Source organism: Eulemur rufifrons, chromosome 4 (genome assembly GCF_041146395.1).
Source record: "Eulemur rufifrons isolate Redbay chromosome 4, OSU_ERuf_1, whole genome shotgun sequence".
Taxonomy (NCBI): Eukaryota; Metazoa; Chordata; class Mammalia; order Primates; family Lemuridae; genus Eulemur; species Eulemur rufifrons.
In genome coordinates this window covers 1,012,038-1,025,088 of record NC_090986.1, presented here as the reverse complement: position 1 = coordinate 1,025,088, position 13,051 = coordinate 1,012,038, and the positions used below count along the sequence as shown (strand labels likewise).

Here is a 13,051-nt window from a genome sequence, read left to right as displayed (position 1 = left end):
GGCAGGCAGGGTCCACACTAATAGTAGACCGAAATTCTCTTTGTTTGTTTGTTTGTTTGTTTCCCTTTGGTTCTTCCTCTATAGGGGAGGTTTCTGACTCTATCTGCCGGCAAGATACTAGCTATGGGGAGAGGATGGTGACTTCGCTTGCTCAGCGCCCCAGTTGCTGTAGCTCCCACGGGCAAAAGTCTGTCTTGGCCCAATGTCCCCAGGGATCAGGTTCCACACTCTCGCTTCTGGAGAAGTATTCAGTGTTTACACTTGGGCGGGGATCCTATATAAGGTCCATGGACCAGGGGAGAGAGCCGTCCAGGGAGCCTCTTGGTACCCTATTGCTCCGCAGTGACTTGGCTGTGGGCCCTAGAGTGGCGATTGCGTGCCCGCAGATCTCCGGCCCTGGGGGTGACTGCTCAGGATCCGGTATGTACCAGAGCTAGGGACCTGGCCCGTTCCGAAGGTCACCGTGGGTCCCCAGTTAGAAGGCGAAAAGAGAGGAGAAAGAGAAGAGGAAAAAAGAAAAAAAGAAAAAAGAAAAGGAAAGAAAGAAAAGAAAGAGGAGAAAACGGAAGAGAAAAGAAAAAAAAGAAGAAAAAGAAAGAAAGAAAAAGAGAAAAAAAAAAAGAAAAAAGAAAAGAAAAGAAACGCAAAAAGCCAAACCAAAAAACACCAAAAACGCCAACAAAAATGAACAAAAACAAACTACATAGCACCTCACCACACCGCAAGGCAGAAAGATACACAAATCTGAAGTATATAATTCAGCGACTCAATGTTTTTTTGTTTGTTTGTTTGTTTTACGCCTTAGCACAGCTCCGCCCCTTCACTTCCGCTTGGCTGGGTCCGGAGCGGCCATTAGATGTTTTTGTTTTTACGCCTTAGCACAGCTCCGCCCCTTCACTTCCTCTCGGCTGGGACCGGAGCGGCCATTAGATGTTTTTGTTTTTACGCCTTAGCGCAGCTCCGCCCCTTCACGCCTGCCCGGCTGGGTCCCGGGTGGTTTCGCAGTGGATTTCAAGATGGCGTCTGCGCGCCCGCACAGCTCCGAGGGTGGTGGGGATCCAACCTCCGCGCTCAAAAAGGCGCGGCAGCCAGAGGCCCAGAGGGCAAAGGTGCCCGCCGAGGCTGTCCGCCGCCGGAAAAAAAAAGAAAAAGAAAAGAAAAGGAAAGAAAAAAAAGAAAAATCCCCAAAAAAACAAAAACAAACACAAACACAAACACAAACAAACAAAACCCAGAAGAAATTTACCAAGAATAAAATATACTGTTCGGCGAGCCTATTCTTCTTGTTCGTGGTTTTTTTTTTTTTTTTTTTTTGCCTTAGCACAGCTCTGCCCCTTCACTCCGAGCGCGGCCCCGGCATATCCCGCACTCCTGGCGTTGGTTCAGAGACCAGCGGAGGGCGCCGGGCAGAGAGAGCTGCTCGGCACTTTATGGCTCCCGAGCGGTTTCGCCCTCGCTTTCAAGATGGCGCCTGCCGAGCTCCGGGGCTGGAGGGGACCGGCTCCCCGGCAGGCAGAGACCGCCACTGCCCGGGGGCTGGCGAGCAAGGACACGCACCAGGGGTGACCGGCTGGAGAACCGCCAAAAAAGGAAGCACGGGCAGAAAGAGCCGCTGGGCACTTTTTGGCTCCCGAGCGGTTTTGCCTTCACTTTCAAGATGGCGCCTGCCGAGCTCCGGGGCTGGAGGGGACCGGCTCCCCGGCAGGCAGAGACCGCCACTGCCCAGGGGCTGGCCAGCAAGGACACGCACCGGGGGTGACCGGCTGGAGAACTGCCGAAAAAGGCAGCACGGGGTACGACGCTATTTGCTGTCCGGGAGTCTTTTGTGTTTTTCCGCCCTGGTGCAGATCCGTCCCTCCTCGCCAAGCGCTGTCTCAGCTGAGATCCCCCAGGTTCTAAGGTAATTTCGCAAAAAAGCCTCCTGTCTGCAATGCGCCACGTATCCCTCAGTGATTCTGTGCTGGCCTGGGTCAGGGCTCTGTTCAATTGGGAGCGGAGGGCTAGCCGCTTTCCCGAGAGGCTGCACCCACCCCGGCTGGGGGCGGGTGTATCCCACCCGCACTCCGCTGGCTAGTGTCTGTCCCGCGTTCCCAATTTTCGTTCACCTCAGACCTCACTCTGTTTGTCCCACGCTGATTCTCCGTGGATTCACACCGCTGTTCCTGTGTGGGAGCGGTCTTCTAGCGTTGTGGCAGGTCCGGATCGATGCCTTCCTTCCCGGGAGCGCAGATTCGGGCCGTCACCACCACTCCGCCATCTTTGATTCCCATGTGAAGATTCTTTTTACAGATTTCTTTTTGCACTTAATTTGGGGTTTTTTTTAGATTCATACAGGGCATCAAATTATGCAGTAAGCTGTTTTTCTTAAAGGGGACCTAAGCTCCTCTCACCATGTGCTGGCCCACTACTGTGTCTCCTCTTCATTTAGGAAATCTGTGTCTTATTCATATTCAAAGGACTGATGTCAAAGCCAGCGTCTCCCTAGTCACTGGGTGCTCTATTGGTCATTGAAGTATTTGTGTTACTTTGTGCTTCAAACCAATACCTGGTATGACTCTAAGCTTAGCTGTTTTCTGGTTAGTATTTATAAGAAAACCTGGCTGGGCACCATAGCTCCAACCTGAAATCCCAGCACTTTGGGAGACTGAGGCTGGGGCAAGATGATCACTTGAGGCCAGAAGTTTGAGACCAGCCCAGGCAACACAGCAAAATTCCATCTCTACAAAAAATGAAAACAAATTAGCCAGGCGCAGTGGTGCACACCTGTAGTCCCAGCTACTCAGGAGGCTGAGGCAATAGGATCGATCCCCTGAGCCCAGAAGTTTGAGGCTGCAGTGAGCTATGATCATGCCACTGCACTCCAGCCTGGCAACAGGGAGACATGTCTGTAAAAAAATTTTTTTAAGAAAGAAAACTCTTCATGGGGAAACTGAAACTGGCTTCTCCCTCCTCCGGGTGCTGAATATATACATATTAATGTTTAAGCTTGGTCAAACCTCTCATTAAACAAAAAAGCCTTCTGTAAACATCTGACTCTCAAAAGACCCCCATCTGCTCAATGTTCAAAAGCCAAGTGGTGTCCAGTTCTCCAGCAGTTCACATTAAATAGAGGTTGAGGTAACAGCATTCTCCAAAATGATACACTGAGATGCAAGAGGTGAAACTTATCCTAAAATTGATCTTTCAAGATCTTTGAGGATAATAGCACTGGATATAATGAAAACAGATTTTTGGCATTAGAATATTAGCTTTGGCTAAATGTTTATAGAGAATCAATGTTTAGGTCAATGGATTTTTGTGAAGATTTTTAAGGAAATAACATAGAAAAGAGCATAAAATAGTTAATAGAAAAATAACTGTAGACTTGATTTTAAAAATAGGTTCTGCCTAAACTAATGTTAAAATTTACATGAAAGGAAAAACAACAGAAAGTAATTTTTAAAAAGAATAAAAATGTGTAACTCCCACTACCTAATCTTAAGATTTACTATAAAGCCACAGAAATCAAAACAGTATGAGTTTGGCCAATGAATAGACATATAGATCAATGAAACAAAATAGAGTCAAGACATAGACCCACACAAATATGGTTATTTTTTACAAAAAGGCAAAGACAATTCACTGAAGAAGGGTCTATCTTTTCAACAACTGTTGCTAAAAATTGGACATTAATATGCAAAAAAATGAACTTAAACACATACATCACATCCTACACATAGATCTAAATGTTAAAATAGATCATAGACCTAAATGTTAAAACCTAACACTATCATTCAGCTAAATAATATATAAAAAATATTTGTGAATCTGGGTTGTTTAAAAGGTACTTAGGAAAACTATAAAAAAATAACACATATAGGAATATCCAAATTAAAAACTTTTGTTCTCTGTAACATCCTGAAAAATAAGCCAACTATTGGGAATAATATTTAAAAATTATATATTCCACAAATTTCTGATATCCCAGATATTTAAAGAACTCTCAAACTTCAGTAATAACAGCACAGATGATCTAATTAAATATGGGCAAAATTTTTGAACAGATACTTCATCAAAAAGACATAAAGTTCACAAATAAACACAGAAAAATGCTCAGCATCATTAGTCACTGGGGAGATGGAAATTAAAACCACAGTGAGATATCAAGATACATATTTAAATGAATAAAAGAAAAAATTAAAAACAGAAAATATAAAGTGTTGACAAGAATGTGGCAAAACTAAAACTCATAGATGAGATTGCTGGTTAGAATGCAAAACGTTGCAGATAGTTTAGAAATCAGTTATTATTTCATGTATTGGAGATACATTTGGAATAAGATTTGGTTATTACATTCCCAGGTGCTTACCCATGAGAAATGGAAATTTAAGTTCATATAAAAACCTGTACCCGAATATTTATACTAGCTATCTTTATAATTACGAAAAATTGGGAACAACTGGTGGATAGATAATAAACAGTAGCAATCCATAAAATGGAGAACTTCTCAGCAATAAAAAGGAACAAATTATTTGTCTGCGAATCAACATAGATGACTTGTGAACACATTTTCCCAAGCCCAAGCACCAGACTCAAAATATTAAAACTACATATTTCAGGATTCCATTTAGCTAACATTTTGTGAAGGGCAAACTACACAAAAGGTCCCGAATAAGAATGTGCCAGGGGCCGAAGTGAAGTGAGAGGCTGAGCACCAACAGCCACCATTCTGGAGGCTTATGCAATTTTCTGAACCTAGACAGTGATCATTGTTACATGACTATGCATTTGTCGAAATTCAAAGAACTGTACACAAAAAGAGTAAATTTCATTGTATAGAAATTAAAGAATCCTACCAGTAGCACGATGGCAGGGGAGGAGATCCCAGCCTTAGCTTTCCCCCAAAAGAACAACTGAACAGCTATCCATGAGTGAAAACCACTCTGGACAAGCTCAGGAGTCCACGTAAGAAGCTACAGCACTACAATGGAGAAAAACCTGCGAATAACTGCACAAGAAAGACAGGAAGCACAGTTTCACTTGCCTGCGTCATCCCTTAGGCCAGCACTGCTCAGCACAGAGAGGGAACCTCTCCCCCAGCTCAAGAATTCTTGTAAGGAAAATGAGAGTAGGGTGAACAACCATCTCCCCTACCTTCTGAGCATTTCCTGAACATTCAACTTCAGTTTCATCACATCCACTTTGCTGGGAAGACCAGAACAGCTGAGAAATCTGAGACAGCTGGGACAAGAAGTATGGAGGCTGCCAGTGCCAGTCACACAGCACGAGTCAGCTCAGTCCCCAGTGGTGTTTGCACAGGACTCTCGCAGCCTTCTCCACCGTGTACCTTAGCAGCCCTTCCAGGCACTGCACACCCCGTCAGCTTTCACTGCCACGGATCCCTCAGCGTTCGCCATTGCAGACCCCAGCAGCTTCTCTGCAGTGGACTCAAGTAGCTGTGGATGCCACAAATGCCCAAGCCAGGGACCCAGCACAGCTGCCGTGCATGTGCCACAAAGGGTCCTGGCTCCCACTGCAGGCCCCTGCCCTCACTGCTGGGTGCTCAGTCTTGGCTAAGCTCTGTAGCCTTGCTCATACATGTTGCTAGGCCCAGCCCCCTCAGCTGCAAATGCACAAGCAGCTGGCTTCAACTGTCATCGCCCGGCACTCACTGCCATGCCTGCATCTACAGCTGCCCTGCAGCCATGCATGCGTGCCACAGCTCTGGTCACGCAACTGTGCACAGGCACACAGTCACCTGTGCCCCGTCACCAGCCCCTGCCCCTGCACTGCATGTATACTTGCTGTCAGCCCCATGGCTGAAACAAATTGATTAGCCTGCAGTGATCCTCACGTGCCTGCCCCTACCACCAAGCTTGCACCTGCACCTGGATCCTGTAGCCACACGCATGCATGTTGCCAGCTTGGACTCCACAGATGCCCACACACAAACATGCAGCTGGGCTGACTCCTGTTGCCCACCCTCAGCTGGTGACTGCAGCAGCCCTGATTACTGTAGCCCTGTGCTTGCACAAACCAACTCCTACCACCATGCATACACTCTTAGTGAGCCCCAGCCCTTGCCCTTGGCCCTGGCCCTTGCCACTGTGTGCTTGCCCACGGTTAACCCCCGCCCCAGTGCATGTGCCTGCAGGCCACCCTTGCACCAGATGGTGTGCACACTGCCAGCCCCAGCCCCCACCACTGCCTGTCCCAGTCCTCTGTCCCTGGACTTAGAGGCTGCTGAGGACCTGAACAGTACCCCACCACCACCACCACAGTTAAGGACCTCCCACAGCTAATGCCACTTTGATTTAATCATTTCATGATGTATGCACATTTAATATATCAAAACACCATATTGCACATCATAAATGCATGCAAATATATAAAATTATTACTTGTCAATTACACCAAAATTTCAAAAAATAAATAAATTTTAAAATTTTTATTTCTGTGAAAATAAAGTGAAATATGAAATAGATATTTAGAAAATCTGACCAATGAATTATGTAAAAACAAGTAATTTTATATTACTAGAAGTGAAATTATAGATATAACTTCAGATTCTATACATTCAGAAATCCAGAGTAGAATGGACCATTTCCTTTTAACTTACCTATCTTTAAAGTAGATGGAATTATTCTAAAAATAATACTAGTGACAAGACTATAGAATCCAACAGCACATGAAAATAAAAATTAAAAAATAAGTATACTCCAGAAATATAATCTAACATGAGAACATTAATTTCAATTTATTCCCCATATTAAGACGGTACGGAGGTGTGGAAAACGTTATGGATTCTCTAACCAAAGTGCCTGAGATGAATTCTTATTTGTAGCAGTTTTAGCTATGTGAACTTGGCATATTCCTGACCTCTAACTCAGGTTTCTTACCTGTGAAATTTGAATGAAATAAAAGCAACATCATAGTGCTATTGTATGGATTCAGTTGTTATAAATATGGATATAGACATGTAAAATATTTAGACCAGTGTCTTAGAATAAAGCCAATAATATAAACTTATCAGTTTTTATTATTACAATAATTATTACAACAGTTCAAAGGAGAAGTGACATTTTCAATAGATACATTGATGAAAGTTTACTTAATTTCCTGACAGATTTATAGAAATAGCTAAGAGTGAAGGAAAAATGTCCTTAAAATATTAGACAAAAATCTACAACATACTCTCTTGTTCTATGTAACCATCCTGCTTCTTTTAAGCTCTCTTTTGTTGATCAGCTATGTCAAGCACTAAAATCTGGAGTGTGTGGGTGTCCCCTTCCGACAAATCCGCAGTGGCGTGAGCGCAGGGCTGTGGGTTCAACAGAAGGTATTTAAATGAACGCGTCACCACAGGAGGCGGCAGTTCTGCAACTCTGAAATGTTTCAGGAATGTACTTTTAAATGTTTACTTTTTGAAGAAACATTTACATTTCCACCTAAATATAGTAGTGTAAATATTCTCTTTCTCCCATCCACCAGTTTGTCTGGCATTTTTTGTCATGAAGTATTGTTGGGTTTTTTGGTGTTTTGTGACAGATCTTCTGCAGTAAAGACCAGGAAGTTCTACTTTCGCAGCAGATTTATCTTGCCAAGTAGTCTCGACACAGCCGTTTTGATCTCCTTATTTCTCAGGCAGGATACGACGGGATTCAGGGAAGGGGGCAAAACTGTGTAGGCCAGCGCAATCGCCAGATCCCGAGGAGATGAGGTCGCTGTGGCCGGGCCCAAGGCTGCCAGGAGCCCGGTGGCGAGGAAGCGCGTGAGGACGCCCAGCTGCGGGGAGCAGGTGGCGAAGGCTTTCGCCGGCTCCCTGCCGAGGGGATTCTGAGCACAGCTGCGAAGATTCGGAAATAGGAGCTCAGCATGAGGACAAAGCAGCCCAGCACCGAGCATGAGCTCAGGGCCAGGGCCACGAACTCTGCAAGGAAAACCTCACAGGAAACCAGGGCCAACACGTGAGGAATGTCACAGAAGAACTGGTGGATCACGTGGGACCTTGAAATGTGCTCCCAAAACACGTTGCCGGTGTGGACTGCCGCGTAGGAAAAGCAACTCAGCCAGGCGATGACGGCCATCTGCTGGCATTTTCCCGATGTCATCACGGCTGCGTATTGGAGGGGGTGGCAAATGGCAAGGTAGCGGTCATAGGACATGACAGTGAGAAAGGCCAGCTCGGCAGATGCGAAAGCGAAGAAAAAATAGACTTGGGCCACGCAGCCAAGATAAGAGATGGAGCTGCCGCGAGTCAGGGAGCTGTGGACAGACTTCGGCACCGTGACCGAGACGTAGCACAAATCCAGGACGGAGAGGTTCTTCAGGAAGAAGTACACGGGAGTGCGCAGGCGCGGATCCAGAGCGACGGCGGCGAGGACGAGCAGGTTCCCCGCCAGAGCTGCCGCGTAAACCAGCAGAAACAGCGCGGCCTGCAGCGCCCGCGGCGCCCCGACGTCAGCAAACCCCGCGAGCAGGAATTCTGTCCCGTCTGTGAGGTTGGCCATCTGGCGGGGACATCTGTGTTCTGAGTATCGAGGTAAAAACAGACAACAATTTAAAATGAAATGCAAAGTAAACGCAAACTAAATGGAATCCACTGGACATCTTCCACACTGCTTCCGCAAATGGGGTGGCGGTAGATTTCTTTTAAACCTTGAAAGCTACTGAGAGAGACAAGCCTAAGACTAAGGGTTGCAGAACTGACTTCGAAAGCTTTTGATTAGTGTTGTTTGTCTCCTATGCAGTACTTCTCCAACATGACATTAAGACTTTTTCTATCAAATTAGCTAGTATCCTTATTAAAAATATTGATTCTCATATCCCAAGGCAAATATATGAAATAAAAATGTGTGGAATAAAACCAATGCTTTGGCCTTCATACAAGTTTCTGGGCGGTTTTTTAGTGCAAAAGCTTGCACTTATCACTGTAGTTCCACGACCTGTGCAGAGCCAGCCGTCTCCGGCTGCCTGTTGAATCCATCCAGCGGTAAGCCGCTTTAAAATGAGCATTTACTACCTGAGGCATGGAAAAACTGGAGTATGACTTTAAAACTCGTTGTTAATGATTCTGGTTTGGACAGGGGGAAGTTTATTTTGTGTCAATGCACGAGGCGTGGCAATAGTAGTGATGCCGCCCTAACTCTTGTGTATCACCTTCTCTGTGCCAGACGCTAGTATGGGCACGCACGTGCATTGACTTAGTTAATATTCACAATAGCACAATAAATTACAATCTGTTAACGTTATTCCTATTCTACAGATGGCAAAACTGAGGAGGACCAAGACCCGTGACCTTGCCCAACAGCACCCAAAGAAAGAGCCAGCACTGAAGCAGCGTTCAGTTCAAAGCAGTTTGTTTGCAGGATGTGCTGCTAACCCCTGCCTTCTACCAACTAATGGGGAGTAATTTTGATCGACATAACTTCATAAAAATAGGGGAATTTATCATTATCATATTTTGCTTGTCCTCACTGTTATTGTCTGCATGTTTAAAACATATGCTTATCTGCATCAAAGTCATCTCTCTGTTAGATTCTGTCTACAGGACTCTGAAATACTGTCATTCAAAACAATTTATTAAGTTGTTTTAAATTAGAGCCAAGTGTAAATAAATGATTTTAAAATCAGGTTGCTGATTATCTCTTTTAAATTAGCCTTGTTTAATTACCTCATTCCATTACTGATAAACTCTAATAATCCCATAAGTGCTATCTTTGCTTCTAGGCAAATGTGAAATGCTATAATTATTATTTATGAATAAATGGAACCTATATTTTATAACAAATTTTGAAAATAATCTTTTTTCCAAAGGCTATAAATAATGTAGTCAGTTTGAAACATTTCACTCTATCATTAAAAGAAGTCATTGAAAAGAATTGTACCCTCACACAAAGTCTGGTGATGAGCAATACATATTTGCAACATAAATGGCAAAGGAGTACTATCCCTAATAAATAACAAAGTGTAAAAACAAATTAACATAAAATAAAAATATGGCCATAGTATATGAACAAGCAGTTCACCAAACTGAAAAACTAATGACCAATTAACAATTCAAAAATATGTCCAACCATACTATTTATGGAAAAGCAAATTAAAACCTTAACAAGATGCTGTTCTGTGCTCACTGCTTTAGAAAACACAATATACATAAGTCTGACAAGTAAAGGCTTGACAAAAATGTGAAGAGATGAAATTTTCTTTTACTGCTGTTTGATGTCTGAGTCGTCTACCTACTTTGGAGTGTCATTTGGAAATATTTTACACAGTTGAAGACGTGAACTTTTTTTTTTGCTTTGAGTGCATTTCTTAGTCAGAACACTGCTGTATAACATGCTCAAGTCTTTAATATGCATGAAACAATATTCTCTGATGCAACAGATGATTAAAGAACTATATTAAAGCATTCATTCTGAATGAAAATACATGGACAAGGTAATTCGAAGGCTCAGAGAAACTATAGGGAGGAATATAAGCTGAAGTAGGTCATTTCTCCCCAGAGAAATTCTGTGGAGATTGCTTTCAATTTTTGGTTTTAAATCTAAGAAGTTTCATCATAGAGAGTTGAAAAATAATGTTTCTGGCTTGTTTGTTTGCAAGCTCTAGGTTTTTGGTTATTTATTTATTTAATTTATTTCAGAATATTACAGGGGTACAACCATTTTGGTTACATAAATTGCTTTGTACCATTTGAGTCAAAGTTATAAGTGTACCCATCCCCAGACGGTGTGTATTGTACCTGTTAGGTGTGAATTTACCCATCCCCTCCACCCCCTTACACCTACTTGATTATCGGGGACTACGTTCTGCACATTATAATACTATTTAAGAATGCATAGTAATTTAAAACTGATTTTTTTGTTCTGCCTTTTTATTATGAATAGAATTTAAGTGAAACAAGTAGCAAAATGGCTGTTTATAGGTTGTATTTAAAGTGTCCCAAACAACCAAGACTTTTATCTCCTCTTTAAAGCAAGCCAAAGGTTACACATCCTCCCAGGTTGAGTAAGCAATAGGATACTATCTTACAGGTTAGCTTGCTAGCAGTAGATGTAAAATTCCACACATTGTCACATGGCAAATTCCTCATAACATATTATCTAAAGGACAAGAAAATAGTCATCCTATTTCACCAATTCTAACAGTCACATTTCCATGCTTCTAAAAGGGAAAAACATCATATACCTTCCATATAGTTCAGACATAATTTATATATAATTACTGCTTATTTATTGAAATGGTGTTATTAAATCAAAATATTTTCTTGAACTGTAGATGATTTAGAATTGAGGACAGATGGGACAAGCTTATAGAGATACAAACATAAATGTAGTAGCATTATGATATATAAATACATACATATGTAGCTATTCAAAATATAAGCAAATCAGTATATGCATTCATTAACAAAAACTTGGTAGTTAACACATCTATTAAAAAGGCAGAATATTTCCAGATTTGTTCTTTTTGCTTAAGATTGCTTTGGCTAGTCAGGCTCTTTTCTTGTTCCAAACAAAGCACAGAATTATTAATATTTTTTCTAGATCTGTAAAGTATGACATTGATAATTTGATGGCCAATGCATTGAATTTGTAGATCACTTTGTGTAGTATGGACATTTTAAAAATGTTGATTCTACCTATACATGAGCATGACATATTTTTCCATTTTTTGTATCCTCTGTGATTTCTTTCCTCAGAGTTTCATAGTTCTTCTTGCAGAGATCTTTCACCTCCTTGGTGAAGTATATTCCTAGGTATTTTATTTTCTTTGTAGCTATTATGGTATTGAGTCTTTGATTTGACTCTTGGCTTGACTGTTATTAATATGTAGAAATGCTACTGATTTATGCACATTAATTTTGTATCCTGAGACTTTGCTGAATTTATTTATCAATTCTAGGAGACTCTTGGTGGAATTTTTGGGGCTTTCTGGATACAAGAGCATGTCGTCAGTAAAGAGCAACAGTTTGACCTTCTCTTCCCTGATTTGGATATACCTAATTTCCTTCTCTTGCCTGATGGCTCTCAAACTATACTACAAGGCTATAGTCACCAAAACAAAAAATAGAAACATAGACCAATAGAACAGAATAGAGAACCCAGATGTAATACAATCTACCTACAACCAACTGATCTTCAACAGAGCAGACAATAATGTACACTGGGGAAAAGAAGCCCTATTCAATAAATGGTGCTGGGAGAATCAGATAGCCACATGCAGAAGAATGAAACAGGACCCCTATCTCTCACCACTCACAAAAATTAATTCAAAATGGATAAAAGACTTAGAGCTAAGTCATGAAACCATAAGAATTCTAGAAGAAAATGTAGGAAAAACTCTTCTAGATATTGGCCTAGGCAAATATTTTAAGACTAAGACCCCAATAGAAATCATGGCAACAACAAAAATTAATAAATGGGATTTGATTAAACTAAAAAGCTCTGTCAGCTAATGAAACAATCAACAGAGCAAATAGACAACCTACAGAATAGGAGAAAATATTCACAAGCTACACATCCAATAAAAGACTAACATCCAGAATTTACAAAAACTCAAGCAAATCAGCCAAACAAACAAACAACTCTATTAAAAAGTGGGCAAAAGACAGGAACAGAAGCTACTCAAAAGAAGAAAGACAAATGACCAATAAACATATGAAAAAATGCTCAACATCACTAGTCATCATGGAAATGCAAATTAAACCACAATGGATATTACCTTACATCAGTTAGAATGGCTTTTATTAAAATGTCCAGAAGCAATAGATGCTGGTGTGGACGCAGAGAGAAAGGAATGTCTGTACCCTGTTGGTGGGACTGTAAATTAGTAAAACCTCTATAGAAAACAGCATGGAGATTCCTCAAAGAACTAAAAGTATACCTACCATTTGATCCAGCAATCCCACTACTGGGTATTTACACAAAGAAAAATAAATCATTTCATTAAAAAGACACCTACACTCAAATGTTCACTGCAGCACAATTTACAATTGCAAAGATGTGGAATCAACCTAAATGTCCATGAGTGGATTAACAAAATGTGGTATATGTGTACCATGGAGTAT

The 13,051-nt window shown here is 41.9% G+C and overlaps 1 protein-coding gene across 1 annotated transcript; it reads right to left on the bottom strand.

Moving 5' to 3' along the window:
• Positions 1-7,554: 7,554 nt before the first annotated feature.
• OR14I1 (olfactory receptor family 14 subfamily I member 1) lies at positions 7,555-8,489 on the bottom strand. The gene is given in 2 exon segments (XM_069466974.1): positions 7,555-7,793; positions 7,796-8,489. Coding segments are annotated over 2 exon segments (933 nt in total).
• Positions 8,490-13,051: the final 4,562 nt, after the last annotated feature.